Source organism: Trichosurus vulpecula, chromosome 9 (assembly GCF_011100635.1).
Source record: "Trichosurus vulpecula isolate mTriVul1 chromosome 9, mTriVul1.pri, whole genome shotgun sequence".
Classification (NCBI taxonomy): domain Eukaryota; kingdom Metazoa; phylum Chordata; class Mammalia; order Diprotodontia; family Phalangeridae; genus Trichosurus; species Trichosurus vulpecula.
Genome location: NC_050581.1, coordinates 140,273,841 through 140,292,234, shown reverse-complemented (window position 1 = coordinate 140,292,234; position 18,394 = coordinate 140,273,841). Strand labels below are relative to the sequence as shown.

Here is an 18,394-nt window from a genome sequence, read left to right as displayed (position 1 = left end):
CCACATTAAGTCCAAAATAAATTTACTGAGCTCCAGGGAGGAGTGGGCCACCAGGACACCTAAGAAAGGCTGAGCTGGCCCTGGTTGGAAAAACAACATAGGTTAAAGCTCCTATGTCAATCAAGCCCAGTCTGTGAGTTGCCACTGTACTTCCAGCCTAGGTGAGACAAATTGATCCAATCTCCAAGAAAAAAAAAAAGAATTATGGGAGGATATGGGCAAGAACTGTTGAAGATATGATATGGATGGATTGCCATATGGACTGTATTAGAAATTATAACTGAATTTATGAGATTACTGATTTATTAACTAAGCAATAAACATTTATTAAGAACTTATATATGCCAAGATTACTACTAGAAACTGAGACTTAAGAAAAGAGAACTCTTCCAATCTGGTTAATTTCAACTGTATATACCCTACCTTTAATTAGCTTACAATTATTCTCACCTGAAAGTATTTTATATCTATCTTACATTTACTTCCATGTGTACAAAGTGTCTCCTCCCAATTAGGATCAAAACTCTGAGAAGGAAGGAAATAAGTGTCAATTGTCAATTTTGTCTACTGCTCCAGCACATAGAACAGTGCCTGGTATAGTTGTTCGATCGTTTTCAGTCATGTCCACCTCTTTGTGACCCCATTTGGGATTTTCTTGGCAAAGATATTAAAGTGGTTTGCCATTGCCTTCTCCAGCTCATTTTACAGATGAGGAGACAGAGAGAAGTAGGGTTAAGTGACTTGCTCAGGGTCACACAGCTAGTGAGTGTCTGAGGCCAGATTTGAACTCAGGAAGATGAGGTTTCCTGACTCCAAGGCCAGTGCTCTATCCATTGTGTCACGTAGCTGACCCTGCCTGGCACAGAGAAGGCATTTAATAAAGGTGGAAATGCACACATACTCTGGCTGGCATGCAACAAGAAAAGAGCTGGCAAGACTGATTACCTTAGTGGAAGCATTAGAAGAGAAGCTCAAGCTGACCAAGAGAAGAAAGTTCATATGATCGATTTGGAGGTCATCTGGTCCAACCCTCTCATTTTACAGATGAGGAGACCATGATGCTGACAAGCTAAAGTAACAGAGGGTACATACATTTCCTTTCTTTGATTATGGCTGCCTTCAAGTGCTTTTTAAACGATGTACTCAACACTCAATACTAAAACTCTGGAACTATTTTTTAAAGTACTGTATTTTCATGTTGTTAAGATCATCAGTTTACATATTTAGTCATTTATCCATTTTTAACTGCATGCAGAAGGCTTCAGGCAATGGTTAAAAAAAAAAACAACCATAGAGTCTTGAATTGGAAAAATAGAAAGGCCCCTGAGGGTAACAGTTGCGAAAGAAAGAGAAAAAGAAAAAGAAAGAAAGAAAAGAAAGGAAGAAAAGAAAGTAAGGAAGAAAAAAAGGATCAAAAGTACCAACTATAGACAGCTAGATATCATGAGCTCATAAAAACTCTGGCTGTTAATTCCCTTCCTATATACTGCTTTAGCCTTCATACTGTCCACATCCCCTCCTTGCCCTCAAAAAAAAATCATTCATTGTCATGTTAAAATTTTAATGTGAAAAATGTCATTAAAGCTTTCCAACCAGGTATCAGCCAGGTTTTGAAATTTTTCAACATTAAGATACTACAAAGAAATAATATAATTTGAGGTTGAAAGGGAAGTCAGCCGCTTAGGGAAGCATTTGGAATTCCTGTTTCTTAAGAATTTAGTTTAAAAACTACTTACAATGAAAACTCAAGAGAAACTATCAAGCTATTGGATCTAGACTAAAATAGAATTTGTTCTACCAAGGATATCTTTCTTTGTAAAGAAAAAAAAATGGATAATAGATGAACCTCTCTCAAAGCAATGACTAATCTTAGTTCCCAAGAACTAATGATGAAACATACCTCTATTCTCCCAGCAGAGGTGACTGGCTACAGGTGCCAAATGATGAATGTGCTGTAAGTATAAGTATAAGGTATTGGCCAATATATCTGTTTTACCTAAACTTTCTTGTTACAGGTAAGAAGGATGTTACAAGCTGGAAGGATGGTATTGGGAAATATTCATAATATTTGTATCATTTTTTAAAGCATCAACATTTCTAAAAGAAAAAATACTCCTCTCAAATCCTATGAAGTCTTACTATGCTGAAACTTAATACACAATTAAAACATCTAAACAATTTTAAAATGTTACTTACATGATTTACCTGTTCACGAATTTAAAAGATTGGTCAATTAACCCCCCAGATATACTCTGGCAAAGCTACAACTAAGCAAATCAACTCAACATCAAAAGTCTTCTCATGAATCAGGACATACAGCATAATGGTGAGAAAACTCATTTTAATATTATATAACATAGTCCTTTCTCTACATTCTTACATCTATTTGAGCTACTACTTGTGGTTACTGGTTGAATGGAAGTAGACACACTCTCAAATTGGGGTTTGCAATGTCAACAAGACTCCTCCCTGCTCCTCCTCCTCACCCCTCCTTCCATTAAAAAGTAACCTCGGTCAGCTAAAATGACTTCAGCGCACCTGCACAGCTAAAGTGACAAAGAACATACAATCACATTAAGTCTTTTAGCTCTGATGATTGGACTCCACACAATTGACTCAGAAATGATTCCCATAGTTATTTTCTTTTTGTGTATTCCACTTTTGGGGATGTTTGGTGCTCAATATAGCCAATGATTTACTCTCTTCTTGAGAAAATTATCCACAATACATAGTTAGGAGGCTCCTACCATCCTTTAGTCTCTCATTTCTTAGGCAAGAGCTATATTTTTCCAACATTATTCTACATGCATAAAAAAGTATGAGCCAGGAAACATAACATTAGGAAAGGAGGCATATTAGAGCATAGTGAAATCAGGGGACAAGAGACGGACAACCCAAGTACCATACTGGAATATACCAAAAAAAGAAAAGAAAAGAAACAAAGAAAGTAAAAGAAAAGCCCCCAATATGTTGGATAGGTCCTCTATGGAAGACTCATGATAGGACAAAGGCAAGAATCTCAGAGGATGAGAAAGTACTGATGATGGCAATCTGTAGAGTTTGAGAAAGCATCTGTATTCCATCAAACCAATGAAGTATAGACATTTTTAGCACATGAAAGAGGTGGGTTTTTAACGCCTATTAGCTAGGAACTGAAAATTTATCAATGCACCAGGCTCAACTGTGTAGTGATGCTAAAGGCCCCCAATGAAGACAGCAGTCAACACATTCACCAGTATATTGTATTTCTATTACTTCTAAATTATTAGCCTATTTTATTCATTTATTTGGCATTTTATGTGGTGACATATATCACAACAAATTAAAAAAGATTAAGCTATAATACACTCATGCTTGTATGATTAAGGAAGCTTTTATGAAGACTGCAACCTTAAAACTATGAGGAAGCCCCAAGATTATTTACGTGTAAGTGCTTTAGAAGCATACATATATTTGTGCATATTAGAAGTTGGAGGGAGGATGGAAAAAGACTTATTACATACAAGCTTTACAAGGTAAAATGAACATTTCCTCTCCAGTCACCCTCCCTGACCCAACCAAAAAAAACCAAAACCCACAACTAAACACTTGAAACTGTGGTCATCATAGCATATAAATACTTCATTTGAGAAAATACAATATTTATCATTAAACCAATTTAACATCATACTCCTCAATAAAGTTAAGGAATATCAAAACAAACAAAAACCACTCAATTTACGTGTGTGTGTATGTGTGTATTTTGGTCCAGACTAATGATTTCATTGGTCGAAGAGAAACTCTCTCCCACAATTCAGATCAGCAACCCAATCTCTAAAGAGCTGATTGGGGGCATTAAGAGGTTTAATGACTTGACAAAGATCTCTAGTCAGAGTCAAGACTTGAAAGCAGGTCTTCTCAACCCCCTATCCAACACAGCATGCATACTCTAAAAAATATTGTATCAGTAACAATAACGTTAGCTTTTCCAAGCAGGGTGACCCAGTGAAAAGAGGGCTGGGCCTTGGCATCAGAAAGACCCATGTTCATGTTCTGCTCTAATATATACTAGCTCTGTGACAACAGCCAGTCACGATCTCTTTCATCCTCAATTTCTTCACCTGTAAAAATGGGGATAATACGAACTATAGGATATTGCTGTCTCAAGTAACAACAACCATATTACTAATACTAATATATGTTAACATATATTAATATAAATATTAATACACATTAATACAAATACTAAAAAAGGAGCTTTTAACCATGATTGTAGGTGAGTCACTTCCTTTCCTGGGCCTGCTTTATCTTCCTCAACTATCACACAATTATATAGTTCATAGAAAGGACTTTAGTGGCCATGTAGTCCAACATGAGAGGAATCCCAGCTATAAAAGTCTCAACATGTGGTCATCCAGCCTCTGCTTGAAGACCTCCATGGGGGGAAAAATCCACAATTATCTACAAAATGGGAAGTTGGATTTTATGATCTCTAAACTCCCTCTGCAGGTCTAAATTCAAGGATCCCATTACATTTTTTTTGGTTGGGGTAAGAAACAATCAACAAGTATTTATTAAGTGCCTACTAAGTGCCCAGTACTGCACAATGCTAGGTGCTAATGATACAGATAGTAATAAAATCTCTCAAGAATGATACATTCTATGGAAAGGTGGGGTAATAAGGACAGATATACATATAAATATATAGATTACAAATACAAGATGACATCAGAGTCAAGGTACTAGCAGTTGGTGTCAGGACAAGGAAAGACCTTATCTAGCAGGGCCAGGGGACAGAGATAGCATTTTCTGACTATGTAACCATAATCTTGGGATCAATATCCAGATTAATCCCAGCATCCCTTAAAGTAAAATATACAACACAGTGGGAGATGTTGCCAGTTGTCAGCAAGGTCTTCCAACTGCATCACATATAAAGATCATCTTGGAATGGAAAAATGAAAAAGATCTAGCATTTTAAAGTCAAAAACTTTGATACAGAGCATTTTGGACATGCTTGGACAGGCTGGTCAGGACTAGAACTCATGTTTTTTGGACTCCCAGACCACAAGTTGCCTCCCAAGTACTACAGTTTCACCCAACTCCTTTGTTAGTTCACACACACGATAGCATAAATGGGATGATGAAATACTACATAATCCTAATGGACAAATTGAGAGGGTCAAAGTATTTTCATGAAGATGAATACACTGGAGAGAATCAACTCTATTCTTAAACTTGAAGAATTCATTCAGTGGCTCATTTCTCAATAACCTCTCTATAGGACCACCATTCATGGATCAGAAAAAGTACCAGCAAACAAGATCGCAATGTGTGATATGGTGAAGCCTGTCAGGGACACTTGGCACCTTGGGTTAGAGATGCCATGTCCACACCAAGCTCTTAGCTTGGTGTTTGAAGTCCTCTACAATGTGACTCCAACCTATGTCTTCAGCTCTAATTCTTTGAATTCCCCTTTAATCAGTCTACTTTCCAGTCAAACTTGTGTAGCAGCTGCTCCCCAACCTTAAAGTTACATATTCTACCTTTTTGCATTTGCACAAACGATCCCCTACAAAACTGAATGTAGTCCCTGCCTCTCAGAACACTTATCTTCCTTTAAGCCGTAACTCATGGCCTCCTCCAAGAAGCTTCCTTTCCAGTTGTCAGGAGCATCTCTTCCGGTTCTTGTCTTAAATGTATTTCTGTGTACAAGTCATATCCTCTCAGTAGAATGCAATCTCTTTGGGGGCAAGGAACTTTTTTCCATTTTCATCTTTGTAACCCCAATACCTGGCACACAGTATAGGCTTAATACATCAATAAACGAGGGAATGAATGAATGTCTGTTGACTTAAATTCATCCTCAGAAGCCCTGCAAACTTGTCAAATACCATGAAGAATATCGTGACAATATAGCCATTGCCCACTCCATTGGTTTTCCTACTCAATTGTCTGTGCTCACAGACACAGACAAGGAAAATTCACCAGGATGATAGGCTTAATTAAATTCACTAGTTTCAACCTTCTTATGGGGGGGGGGGGCGGTTTGGAAAACTAAAAGCATTATAAGTTGACGAAGTGGTACAAATAGAAGTACTTCTCATAGGAAGACCCCAAGACATATTTGGGGAAAGAATCAGTTTGATTGTAAAGTTCAAGTAGTGAAGGATGAGTGATAAGACTGGAAATGCCAGTTGCAACTGAATGGCAGGACAGAAAGAAGGAAGATGAGTTTTGTTTCAGACATGTCAAAATTGAGATGGTAACAGGAAATCTAGGTGAGATATATGTCAAGCAGGCTATCAGAAAATTAAAAAGTCAGTACTGGAGATAAAAATTTTGAGAGCATCTATATAGAGAAGACAATTTAAGCTATACGAATGAATTAAGTCAATATAACACCTACTATATATCGTCTACCAGGGAAAAGATCACCAGGAGTAATCAAGTGAAGAAATAAAGGGGTATCAAGCACAAAATCTTACCTGCATTTAGGGTAAGAGAAGAAGAGTCAGCAAAGGTGACACAGAAGGAAAGAAAATGGAGGAGAACCAGCATAAAGCAATGTCATCACAGAATCATGCTGAAAAATCAAGTTCCCCTCCGAGGAGTGCACCTCGAAAAGATACCTCATTACCCAGAGGGAAGAGAAAAGGAACCAAGAACTGATGGCAACCCAGGCAACAGAGACAAAGGATAACAAAAACAGAGTGAGGCACGAGGACAGATGAGGAAGAACCCAGCAAGGACAATAATTGAAGGAACAGAGCAGTGGGAGCTTGGATATGCAGGAATTTTTCCCTGAACTTTTCCCCTAGGTGATCTAATCAGACCTATGCATTAGGAAGATTACTTTGGCAATTGTGTGAAGGAGAGGTTGGAGAAAGGGTATCAGTTAGGATATCATTTCACTTGTCCACATGATAGGGGCCTGAAGTAGTAAGGTAACAGTGGGAGTAGGTAGAAAGACCACCCCAGAAACTAAAGTAAGTGGGTAGGCAGAAAGGAAAGAACCAGAAAGAGTATTGAGAGTCCAAAGAAAGCAGAGGTAGACTTATTAAATTCACCCAAAGATGGTACTAAGCACCAATGAAAATCAAACAAAATATTAACAGCACTACAGAAGGCCAAAGATATATCCCACAGAGCTCTGAGAGAAAACAAAACAACTAGAGGAACAGGAAAATGAACAGCAATGAAGATTTGAGTTGTTTTTATGGGCAACTGGGATGCAACCAAGCAGTCCTAGAAACCTCACTTACTTGTTTGGTGATGAGTTATATAAGACTCATAAACTAGTGCCACATAAACGGCTATTTAAAATTAAAATAATATATTAGGATCAAAGAAAATGTACAAAAGGGTTCTGCAAACTTTAAGCGTTACTATGAATGCAAGGTAAGCAAGAAAATGAAATAAACCATCAATGCCCTGAATAATTTAGAGCTTGCTACCCAGGTTCCAAAATAATGTCATCATGGACACTAAGAAAGATTTCTTTTTCATTCCCTGATCAGTCTCAAAGGGTTACTTCACCCCTGTATTCCCACATCTGAAGTAAGGGAAAGGGGGAGAAAAGTCAGGAGGCCCCAGTTATATTTAAATAAAAAAGTAATGAAATATACAGCTGAGAAACCACTCCTTTAATCACATGACAGATCAGAAGTTACAGTAGTAATTACTAATAAATAATAATGACAATCACTGTTATCATTATGATAAAACCAGTTGTCCCTGCTAAAGTCTTCATCTAATGTTCAGAGGTGACCCCAGGACCTCCAAGGCTGTGCCAGCAAAACACAAGTTTTGCCAAGTCCTACCCAAGCTGGAAAGTCCTTGAGTACAAGCCTGGCAACAGACTGTGTGTCTGTCATCTGAGGAACCAATGCACTAAGTTTGGAGAAGCTCAGGATCAGACGACTGGCCACTAGATGATTAATATTTTGGCTGAAGCACCTCCTGAAACTATCTCCTAAGGACTGGAGGGTTTGAGATCTGCTTTGATGGAAGGAATACCCATTGCAATAATAATCATTTTTTCAAAAGAAGAAACTCCCACTTAGATGGCACTTAGCTTAGGGTGTTTTCTTAACAACTCTGTGACATAGGTAGTGCCGATATAATCAGCCTTGTTTGGCTTACATGACTGTGTTTGCCCAAGGTTACACGGGTAATATATGCTAAAAATGAGACTCAACCCAAGGACTTGACTTGTCTATGCTCTCTCCATGATACTACCCTTGTCAGTACATGGTGTACATAGAAGTTTGAGAAATGGAATTTTAAGTAACTGAAGAAGGTATGGAAGAGATTGGTTATAACAGATTGGTTATAACTGCAAGAGACCTCAAAGGCCATCAAGTCCAACCCCTTTATTTTGTATATGAGGAAACCGAAGCTCAGAAAGGTTAAGTGACTTTCTTAGGGTCACACAGCTAGTAAATGTCTGAGTTAGGATTTGAACTCAGATCTTTCTGATATCAGATCCTACCTAAACTACTACAACACACTGCCAAACAAGTACATGATTATAAAATACTGGTGTGACCTCTAATTTTTTTTTTTTGGTTAAGCTTCCACTGCTGGCCCTGTTTCAAGATTACTTGTCATTTCTTTCGACAGTAACATTTCACTTTAGCCAGAGTTCACTTGTATTAAAACTATCTTTTTTCACAAGAGAGAACCAGGAAGCAAGCCAAAAAGAAAAAAAAAAAAGCCCCTAAGTAGCCAAAAGAGGGATCGTACACAAAAATTTACAAATTCATGTCTTTTTCTCCTAGTGGAACCCCATAAGCCCTAAATCATAGCCTGTTTTCTCTATATTTTCTAACAAGGATGGATGCACAGTTTCCACTTGTATAGCAGATTGGAAATAGGTGAAGGAAGAGCCAAGAAGAAAGCAAATGAATTAATACTATTCTCCATAGGTCACTGCTAAAATAAATTAGAATGAAAGAAAGGGCATCTTTAAAGAACAAATTCAATAAGAGTCTGAAGATTTTTTAGGATTGGCCAAGCAGCCTTCCCCACTTCTAAGACTTCCAAAGGCATCACCAAACATTACACACGCAACAGAAAATTGATCATGAATATCCCGGGATGTCAACAAAGGGTTAAATGATATTCAGTGTCTTATACTTAACAAAGTGAGAAAAATATGCATATATACACACGTATGCATATATATATGTGTGTGTGTGTATATGTACCTCCATACATACACACACACGTACACATACCCTCCAAATATTTAAATACCCAGAGTTGCTGCTTAAAGGGTTAAGCTTCAGTTATCTGGAAAATTCAGTTGTACAAAACACTTATTCCTAGGACAAAGGAAGTAAGTATCATTGTACCTGTGTTCATGTTAATTCAGCAAAAAAATTGGTTCCTTCCTTATTCAGGGAATTTAGGGGAATATATATTACATGTATACATATAATACATACATATTACACATTTAAACATTCTTCACTTATGGTTTAAGAATCTGTACACTCCTCAAAAGTCTCTACCAATTTTGGTAAACATAATGAGAAACTTGAGTGGTTGAAAAAAATTTTAAGAGAATAATTATAGATGGGAATGTTCTAGAAGACCAAAGATTAAAAGCTCTGGGGGAATAGAGGGAATCTGGAACTTACTAATCTATATTTAAGTCAACAAAATCTCCAAACCTGAAAAACTACACAAAAGCAAAAGACTTTAATGAGCAGAAAGACTAGACTATCTGTAATCAAATTTTAAAGGAAAAAAAGTTTTTTACTATATTCATAGTAGCCATTTGACCTTCACCCTACTCAATGTTACTACCAATATATTACCACTGACCACAAATACATTTTAAAAATATTTATGTTAAGATAGCTTTTAAAAAAATTCCTGAGCTCCAATTATCACTTCTATGCTTATGACTCCCAAATCCAAACCCCTAGATCATCTCTCATTTCCAACTTCCTCCAAGTCAACGCCACCAAATTATTCTCCCGTCACCCCTTACTTATCACATTCCAAACTGAATTCCTCATGTTTCCTTCAAAAACAGGTCCTTCTCTTAACTTCCCTAGTCTAGTCAGCTATGCCTCTATCTATTTGCTTGGTTTCTTGGGTCTTTTGAAGACATCTTTGACCCTCTTTTCTCTCCATAGGCAAATAGTAAGTCCTTCTGAGCCTTCTTTCACAACACTGCTCTCATCCATCCTGTTTCCTACTCCCACTGCCAACACTCTTAACACCTTCATCAGATTCCAGAAAACTCTCAAATGAACTCCCTGGGCCTCAACGTTCTCTCCAATCCATTGTGATATGTTGCCAGGTTCATATCCCTAAGATACTGCTTTCATCATGTCATTCCTCTCTTCAAACACTTCTCCCCTGCCAAACAGGACAAAGTCAAAATATCTTAAGTTGACATTCAAAGCCCTCCAATGGTCTGGCCCTTCCAGTCTTATCTCCTATTACTCCCCTAAGCAAACCTTCCCTCGGCTCCACTAACAAAGTTCTTATCTACTCATGAATCTTTCACCACCACCACCACCCCAATCTGTTTCCAAGGCCTGTCAATTTCACCTTTGCAGCATCTCTCCCTGATACCACCCCCTTCTCTCTGACACTGCTACCCCTTTGGCGCAAGCCCTCATCACCTCACACCCAGCCTATTGCCTGCCTCGTCTCTCCTCCCCTCAATCCATCCTCCATTCAGCAGATAAAGTGATTTTCCTAAAGGGCAGGTCTGATCATATCAACCCCCCTACTCAATAAACTCCAGTGGCTCCCTATCATCTTCTGGACCAAATACAAAATCCTCTCTCACCTTCTTTATTTTCATTCAAGGCTCCACTCCAATTCTGCCTCCTCCAAAAAAACTTTCCCTGACCAACCCTGAAGAACTGAACTCTCCCTTCTTCGGATTCCAACTAAACTTCCTGTGTGTACCTCTCATCTGGCATTAATCCTAGCCACCTTATACGGTAGGGTGGTTTTTGTTGGCATGTTTATGTTTTTTCTAACACGTCATTTTCCCCAGTTTTAAATATCTAAGCTACTAGAGGGCAACCACTATACCTCAGACTTTATCCCACACAGCATCTGGCAGGCACTGAAATATTTTATGATCTATACCACCATCCTATTGCCTTTCCACCTATAAAGAATCCAAGGTGTTGGCTCTTGAGTTCACAATAAAAAAAAAAGAATCCTAGGGTATCCTTCCTTTATTAGAAAATGACCTTGAAAACTTCATTTAGTTTACCTTTCTGCTTTAAGGGAAAGCATCAACGTCTGCACAGTGCAAAGAGGGGATAGATTTGGAATTAGAAGACCTAGCCTCTGAACAATGCCAATTGTTATCTGTGTGACTTTGGCCAGATCACTTAACTACTCTGAGAGAAATCTGACCAGACAGCGTTAAGGTTCCTTACTACCAGAGTGACTTTAAGCCCCTGGCTTTCAATTTACTCATCTCAAAAATGAGGGCACTGGACTTACGATCTCTAAATCGCCTATCGTAGTCCTTCAGACTGGCTACCTTTTTTTGAAAGTTTTTTAAAGAAAGGGAATTAACCACCTCCTTTAGTTGCATGCCCTTCACCTTTTGAATCTTATCCCTCCTGAACCCAGGCCTGTTTTATAACCTACAAAATAAACCTCAATTGACTGAGGACCTGCTTTATGTATAGCACAATGCCAAGCTATTTGGCAGTCGTGGAAAAATTGGAGCAGGGAGTGAAGAAGAAAGCAACAACAATTCAGAAATCACTAGTATTAAAATGATACACATTCTTCTGGAAAGACCCTCTTGCTTCTCCTTCCTTAAGTTTTTCTTTTTTGACTTGTCTTCTCATCCGACCAAAGCAATTGCTTACTGAACAAGTGGTGAGCATGGAGGCCTTGGGCTTCGGGTTCCTCAACACTGCGGCCTTCCTGACTTGTCTTTTTTTCCTGACCAGCTTCCAAGTTGCTGGCTCTGTGGCTGCCAAACTCAGCAGTACACGCAAGCTAAGGTAGAACAGAACCCTCAACTCCAACAGACAGAATTTCATAAGTTTGTATTGAAAAAGAAAAAGAAAATCAACCGAACAAATGCGTGAAATAGAAAGAAACTAAAGAACCGTACTCTGAATTTCCAGAGAAAGACCCAAGCCCTGGAACCTCAAGGTAATTGAATTAGACAGACTTCCCAATTACATCTAGGTTCCCTCCAGGAACATACCTAGATGACACGGGGATCGATGTGATATAGCTGAATCACATTTCTGGTATCCAAGTAGTAGTCTGCAAGGCTATCAAAAATTAGCCTAGGTGGCACTTAGGACTATCTTACTTAGGCATTGCATCAGACCTGGAATTCACTCTTGAAGTTTTTGCTTTGGTGTCACTGGGGTCTAGATCCCAGCTCAAATAATAGTTTACAGAAAGCCCAGGGGTAATTAGACTAAGAAAACCCAGAATGGCTGACTACTGCAGTTCTTTCCTAGTAGGTACTGATAAAATACAGATTTAGACATCTGGACCCCAAGGCTTCCAAAAACTGCCCTTTAATATCGCCAACGTGTGGCAAATTTATGAAAAATTTATGACCAGGGATGGTCTTTACTTTTAAACTCACATCTCCTATGATTTTGTTTCAAGACCTTCAACAACTCACGAATCCATTTAAAGAACCAATGGCCCCGACACCCTCATCCAATTGCCATGTTCTACTTCACCACTGACTTCTCCAGAGAAATAAAAACCAACTGGAATCAGAAGTATATATATTTGGCACCTAGTTCCCCAATACTAAATAATCTGTGACAAACCTCTTTGGGTGGGCATTCCTAGTAGGATTGGAGCTTTCCTTTCAAACCAACACAATAACAGCTAAAAATCCAGCATTTTAGCTTTTTAAAAACAAAGAATGATGCTACTGCCCTTGCTAAAACCCCAGAAGTTTCTAGTTTAATATGGCAGGTGGCACTCTCCTTCCCTAGCGACTAAGTCATTCAGTAACTCCCATGACAAGAAAACTACATTGCCCAGACAGAAACCGAACCCATGGCCTAAAGGTCCAGGCAGAAAAGGGGTCTACAGAGATAACCACGGACTAAATAAAGTCATGTAAATGCATTATCCTGTCCCTTCCCATGACCCGAATCACACATAGCCTCTCACAAATGTCAAGAAATAGGAAAATGCAGGTGGCATTAAGGAAGCTCTCCAGTTAACTCATAGAATGATCAAACCAGGCCTCAAGCTGTGAGATGCACAAGCAATGGCCCAAGGGAGGGACCGGGGTAGCCGAGGGGGGTCGAAGCCGGAAGGAGTGGGGGTGGGAAGAAATGGGGTTGGTCCACCACACTAAACAAAGTAAGTAATGATTACCTGAAGTTCACACCAGGCCACTTCCACCCAGGTCTCCGTGTCCAGCCCCTTGTAGACCGTTTTGAAGGAGCCCCGACCCAGCTCAATATCAAATTTGAGGAACCTGCCATCTGGGGATGTTGCCACCGCCTTTAAGTCGTCTTCATCGTCTTCCTCTTCCTCCTCGGGCTCCTCTTTTTTGGTGGGCCCGGGATCAGACTTCACCTCTGCCGGGGCCGCCGAGGCCACCACGGTGGCGGCCTCCTTCTTCTCCACATCTTGGCTGCTCTCGGCGGCCGAAGAGGTGACTGCACTCGCAGGGGCTGCACCATCCCCCTGGCTGCCGGGGCCTGGGCTCGCTTCTCGGGCAGCCTCAGGTACCGGGGCGCCTGCTGGTGGCTGTGGGGTCCCTGGGAGTTCAGGCGCCGCCGCGCGCGCCCCTCCGCCTTTAGCCCGCTCCGCAATGAGCCGGCGCGTCTTGGAGAGCAGCAGGACCTTGCGCAGGGGCTGCGGGGGTTGCGGGGAAGGCTCCGGCTCCGGGGGCTCCAAACCTGGCAACTCCTCCTGGTCCGAGTCCACCACGCTGCGCCGCAGAAAGCGCTGGTGCACTAGCCTGGGGTCCCTGACGCACCGATTCGGAACGGCCCGGCTGCCCTTGGGTGCTGCTGCTGCTGCAGCCGCCACATTCATGCTGGGCTCCGGCATCTTCTCCGATTGGGGATGGGCACTGGGATCTGCTGCAGCCGAGGACTCCTCACCGTCCGCGTTGCCGCCGCTGCCCCCCGACTGAGCGTCACCGCTGGCCTCAGTCCGGGTTTCCATCAGCGTTCCGGGGTGGTCTCTCCTGGCGGCATCGCGGTCCATCTCTGTAGGGCGCAGAGAGGGAAAGGGTGAGAACGGAAGGGGGATGGGAGAACTTCCCAGCCCAGCCTGTCACCTGCGGCGGCGGCGGCGCGCTCTTTGACGCAGCCCCTTAGCGCCCGGGCGCAGGCAGGCAAGCTGCCTGCGGACCCTGGGGGGCCAGGGCAAGACAACGAGGCAGTACCCCCATCCCCCAGCCCATCCCCACCCACGCTGTGGCCCCTCACCGAGAGCCTCCAGGGAGCCGCGGCCGCAGAGAGAGCTCCAGGAGCGGAGCAAAGCCCGAGGAAAAAAGGGGTGGGGAAGAGGGGGCGGGGGAGCTGGAGACACAAAGCTGAGCGCCCGCGCGCGGCGGGGGGCGCCGATGGTACCCAGCCTGAGGGGAACAGGTCAGGGCAACCCAAAGGGGCAGCTCCCCCTTCCGGATGCGCCCCGAAGCCGGGGCTGGAGCCCAAGGCCCACGGGGGGAGACTGGCGGAGGTGCGTCCTCTCGGAGACAACGAGGGAGAGAGGCTGCGGCGGCGGCCAGCCGGGCTCAAGGGCGGTTGCGGCGGCTGCGGGCGGCTCCACAAAGGAGGGCGGAGGGACTGACGGACGGAGGAGGGCGCTGGGGCCCGTGGGTGGGGAGGGGGCTGCAGCAAAACCCACACAAAGGCAGAGAGCTGGAGGAGCGGAGCTAAGAGGGAAGGAAGGAGAAAAGAGCGGAGCGAAAGGGAGGGGAAGACGAGGAGGAGGGAGGGGGCGCACGAGCTGCGGTACTCACAGGGCGAGCGGACGCCTTCCATCCTCCCAGCCTGGCCGGAGGAGAGGGCGGCTGCGCCCCGCTCTTCTATGCGGGTGCCGAACTCCACTGGTCTCAGCTCTCCCAGCACCTGGGCTCTTCTCCCCTCGCCGCTGGTCCCTGGGTTCGTGGCGCTGCGCTACCGTGACCCCGCCCCAGGATTCTCCGAGTTCCCGCAGGAGACTGCGGACCTGCCTCCCGGCGCGCTCCCTCGCTCGCCTCCTGCCCCAGGTGTCCCGAAGCGGAGGGGGCGGTGTGGGGCGGCGTGGGGCAGCTTCTCGTTAATGAGCGCACTGAACTGCTAGCTCCCCAGCAACCCGGCACGGCGGCGAGGGAGGGACCACCCCTTGCTCCGCCCCACCTAGTGCGAGGGGGGCTAGGGGAGGGGCAAAGGGGCGGAGCTTAGCCTTTCAGTGCCCTTCTACTTCTGAGGGCCAGAAGTGGTCTTCCACTGGGGTCAGAGCTTGGCCTCTCTCCACCCGTTCTCTTCGCCCTCCCCAGCCGAAGCCTCCTATTTCTTAGCCACCTCTTGCCCTATGAATTGGGGCAACTGCCCAGCCGTGCTTTCCCCAATGTCACCTGAAGGGTGTCGTGGAAACATCATGGGATTAGCGATAGAGGGCCTGGGTTTGAATTCTGGCTCTTGAATACTTAATCTAAGATTCAGTTTCCTTACCTGAAGGATGAGGGGATTAGATCTAAAGATCTGCAGATTCTAAATCTATTTTCCTCACAATTCCCAGAGAAGTGGGCTGGCCTAAGTACTGGAGAGTCTAGTCTCTGAGTACTATTTGAGACTTGGGTTCAAGTCCCGCCTCTTGAGGTGTGACCCTGAGCTAATCACTCAACCTTCCAGTGCCTGGGGTAAATGTTTAAGATTAGAGCTAGCCTTTAATTACTGATTAGCGCCAGGGGAGGGATTTTCTACCTTTCTGGTTCTCCCATCTAAAGAATGCTCAGGTCCAACTCTTCTACCCTCCCCCTGGCTCCCCCCAAAAGACTGTGGTGTTACCATTGCTTCCTACCATTCTCACTTTGAATTGTCTTTTTAGACCTTTACCTTTTCAAGGCCAGATTTCCATTGTAACTATTTTGGTTAGTAAATATATGTTCTGTATTGGGGCAAAAACAGAGACATATACTGTAATTGGCCCCTACCTGTCACCCCCACCTCCACCCCAGGGATGGACTTACCTTTAATGGTGGCCACACCTGGCAATCCACAGGCTCAGACAAAGCAGCAGCCCCACCCTTCCTTGAAGCTGGCTGGCCTCATCTGAATGCTGAGCTCAGGCCTCCCCGGCCCCATTCCCATCTGTTTAGGGAAACCGTGGCAACTGAGATCATAGGAGTTTATAATAGCTAGCATTCATATAATAGCTAGGACAGCCAGGGAGCATAGGGGATAGAGAGCATGAGACCTGGAGTCAGGAAGACCTGAGTTCAAATTTGGCCTCAGATACTTAGTAGCTGGGTGACCCTGGGCAAGGGTTTGCCTCAGTTTCCTCATCTGCAAAATGAGCTGGAGAAGGAAATAGCAAATCAGTATCTGTGCCAAGAAAATCCCAAATGGGGTCACCGAGAGTCAGCTGAGACTGAAGAACAAAAAAAGCATTCATATAGCACTTTAAGTTTTGAAGCACATTTTGTATATGTTATCTCAACTTACCCAAACAACAACCCTAGAGGTAAGTGCTAGTATTATCTCTATTTTATAGATAAGAACATTGAGGCTGAGAGATCTTTGCCTAAAGTCTGGTGACTAGTGAGTTATGTGAGGTAGGTTTTAAAGGTATGTGGTAGAATTTAAACTTAGATTCCCCCACCATCTAGGTGGTCTGGTTGTGTCCCTGTGTCTCTTGACACCTTCACCTGGGGGCTGTTTCCTATGATCCTTCCCTTTTCTCCCCAAAATTTCTTGTCAAAGGTATGAATTTTGTATCGGTTTAGGACTTTGTCCTGGGTTCTCTTCTCCTCATCTACTTTCTTGGTAACCCCATTGGCTAATGAGGCTTTAATTATCATCTCTATGTAGATGACTCCCACATTTCTGAATCTAGTCCCAGTTTCTCCTCTGAGCTTCATTCCCAGATCACCAAATTTCTTTTAGATGTTTCAACTTGGGATTCAACATGTCTAAAACTGCACTCATGTCCCTACCCCCGCCCCAAATCCTACCCTCTTCCAGACTTCTCTATTTCTGCTGAAGGCACCATCATCCTTGCAGTATTTCAGGTTAGCAATATGAGTTTGTTCTGGATGCCTCACTGTCCCTCATCCCACCTACCAATCAATTGTCAAATCTTATCATTACTATCTTGACAATATCTTTCATATCTAATCCCTTCTCTCCACCCACACAACTACCACCTTGCTTCAGGCCCTCACCACCTTTCCACTAGATTGTCAATAGCCTCCTAATTGGTCTCCTTGCCTTAAGTCTTTCCCCACTCCAGTCCATCCTTTACCCTGTTGCAAAAGTAACTTTCCTTAAGCACAGATTGGAGCATGTGACTCTTCTACTGAACCAACTCCAGTGGCCCTGGGGTAAAGTATGATCAACATCTGTGTTTAGCTTACACTCTGCAATCTAGCCAGACTGGTCTTCCTCACTGACAACATTCCATCTCCCCACTCTATCCTTACCTTCCCCATACCTGGAATGCACTCTCTCCTTACTTCTACCTCATGGAACTCCTGTCCTCCTTGAAGATCCAACTCAGGTACCATTTTCTGCATGAAGCTATTCCTGGTTCTTCCAAATGTTAGGGCTCTCCTCAAATGACCTTGCTATTTTGATATGTTTTTGTATTTATTAACTTTATATTTATATTGTATATATTTTTATATGTACTTATTGTCATTAGAATGTAAACTCATTCTGAGTAAGAATCATGGCATAACCTATATCTACATGCCCAGCACCTAACACAGTGTCTGGCACACAGGAATTGCTTAGTAAATGCTTGACTGGTTAATTAATTGTTTGTTCAGCTTCTCCTACTCCAACTCATTTACTCAATTCATCCTGCCACCATTTCACCTAAAGGGACTGGCAACATAAACTCTAAGATCAAGCTCAGCAAAGCTGTCCCCTCTCAAAACTTGAGGTCTCTTAGTCTTAAGACTTCCCAAGGAGAAGAGGAGGCCTTAAGCATTTAGAGAGCTCTTCATGCCAACTGCTTCATTGTGAGTACAAAGTCAAAAAGTAGTCCTTGTCTTACCCTAGTTTACAATCTAGCAAAACATATACATAATGAAACAACAGAATAACATGATGATACATAGTAACAGAGATAAATTAACTTTTCTAGGCTGCATGGGGTAAGAGTAAGCAGAAATGATACAATAGGAAGTTGACGTCAAGATCTGCCTCTAGTAAAATGTAACGTTGACTATAAATACACATCTGATTGTATAGACATAATT

At 42.8% G+C, this 18,394-nt stretch overlaps 1 protein-coding gene across 12 annotated transcripts in view; it reads right to left on the bottom strand.

The window, feature by feature from the left end:
- WNK2 (WNK lysine deficient protein kinase 2) overlaps positions 1–15,328 on the bottom strand; it is a 226,545-nt gene extending 211,217 nt beyond the window's left edge. For all 12 annotated transcript variants that reach the window (XM_036737448.1, XM_036737451.1, XM_036737450.1 and 9 more), the window contains exons 1-2: positions 14,948–15,328; positions 13,345–14,189 (exon numbers count right to left, since the gene is read on the bottom strand). In XM_036737448.1, coding sequence (XP_036593343.1) covers positions 13,345–14,187 — 843 coding nt within the window. In that variant the 5' untranslated portion in view covers positions 14,188–14,189; positions 14,948–15,328. The remainder of the gene's footprint in view (positions 1–13,344; positions 14,190–14,947) is intronic.
- Positions 15,329–18,394: the final 3,066 nt, after the last annotated feature.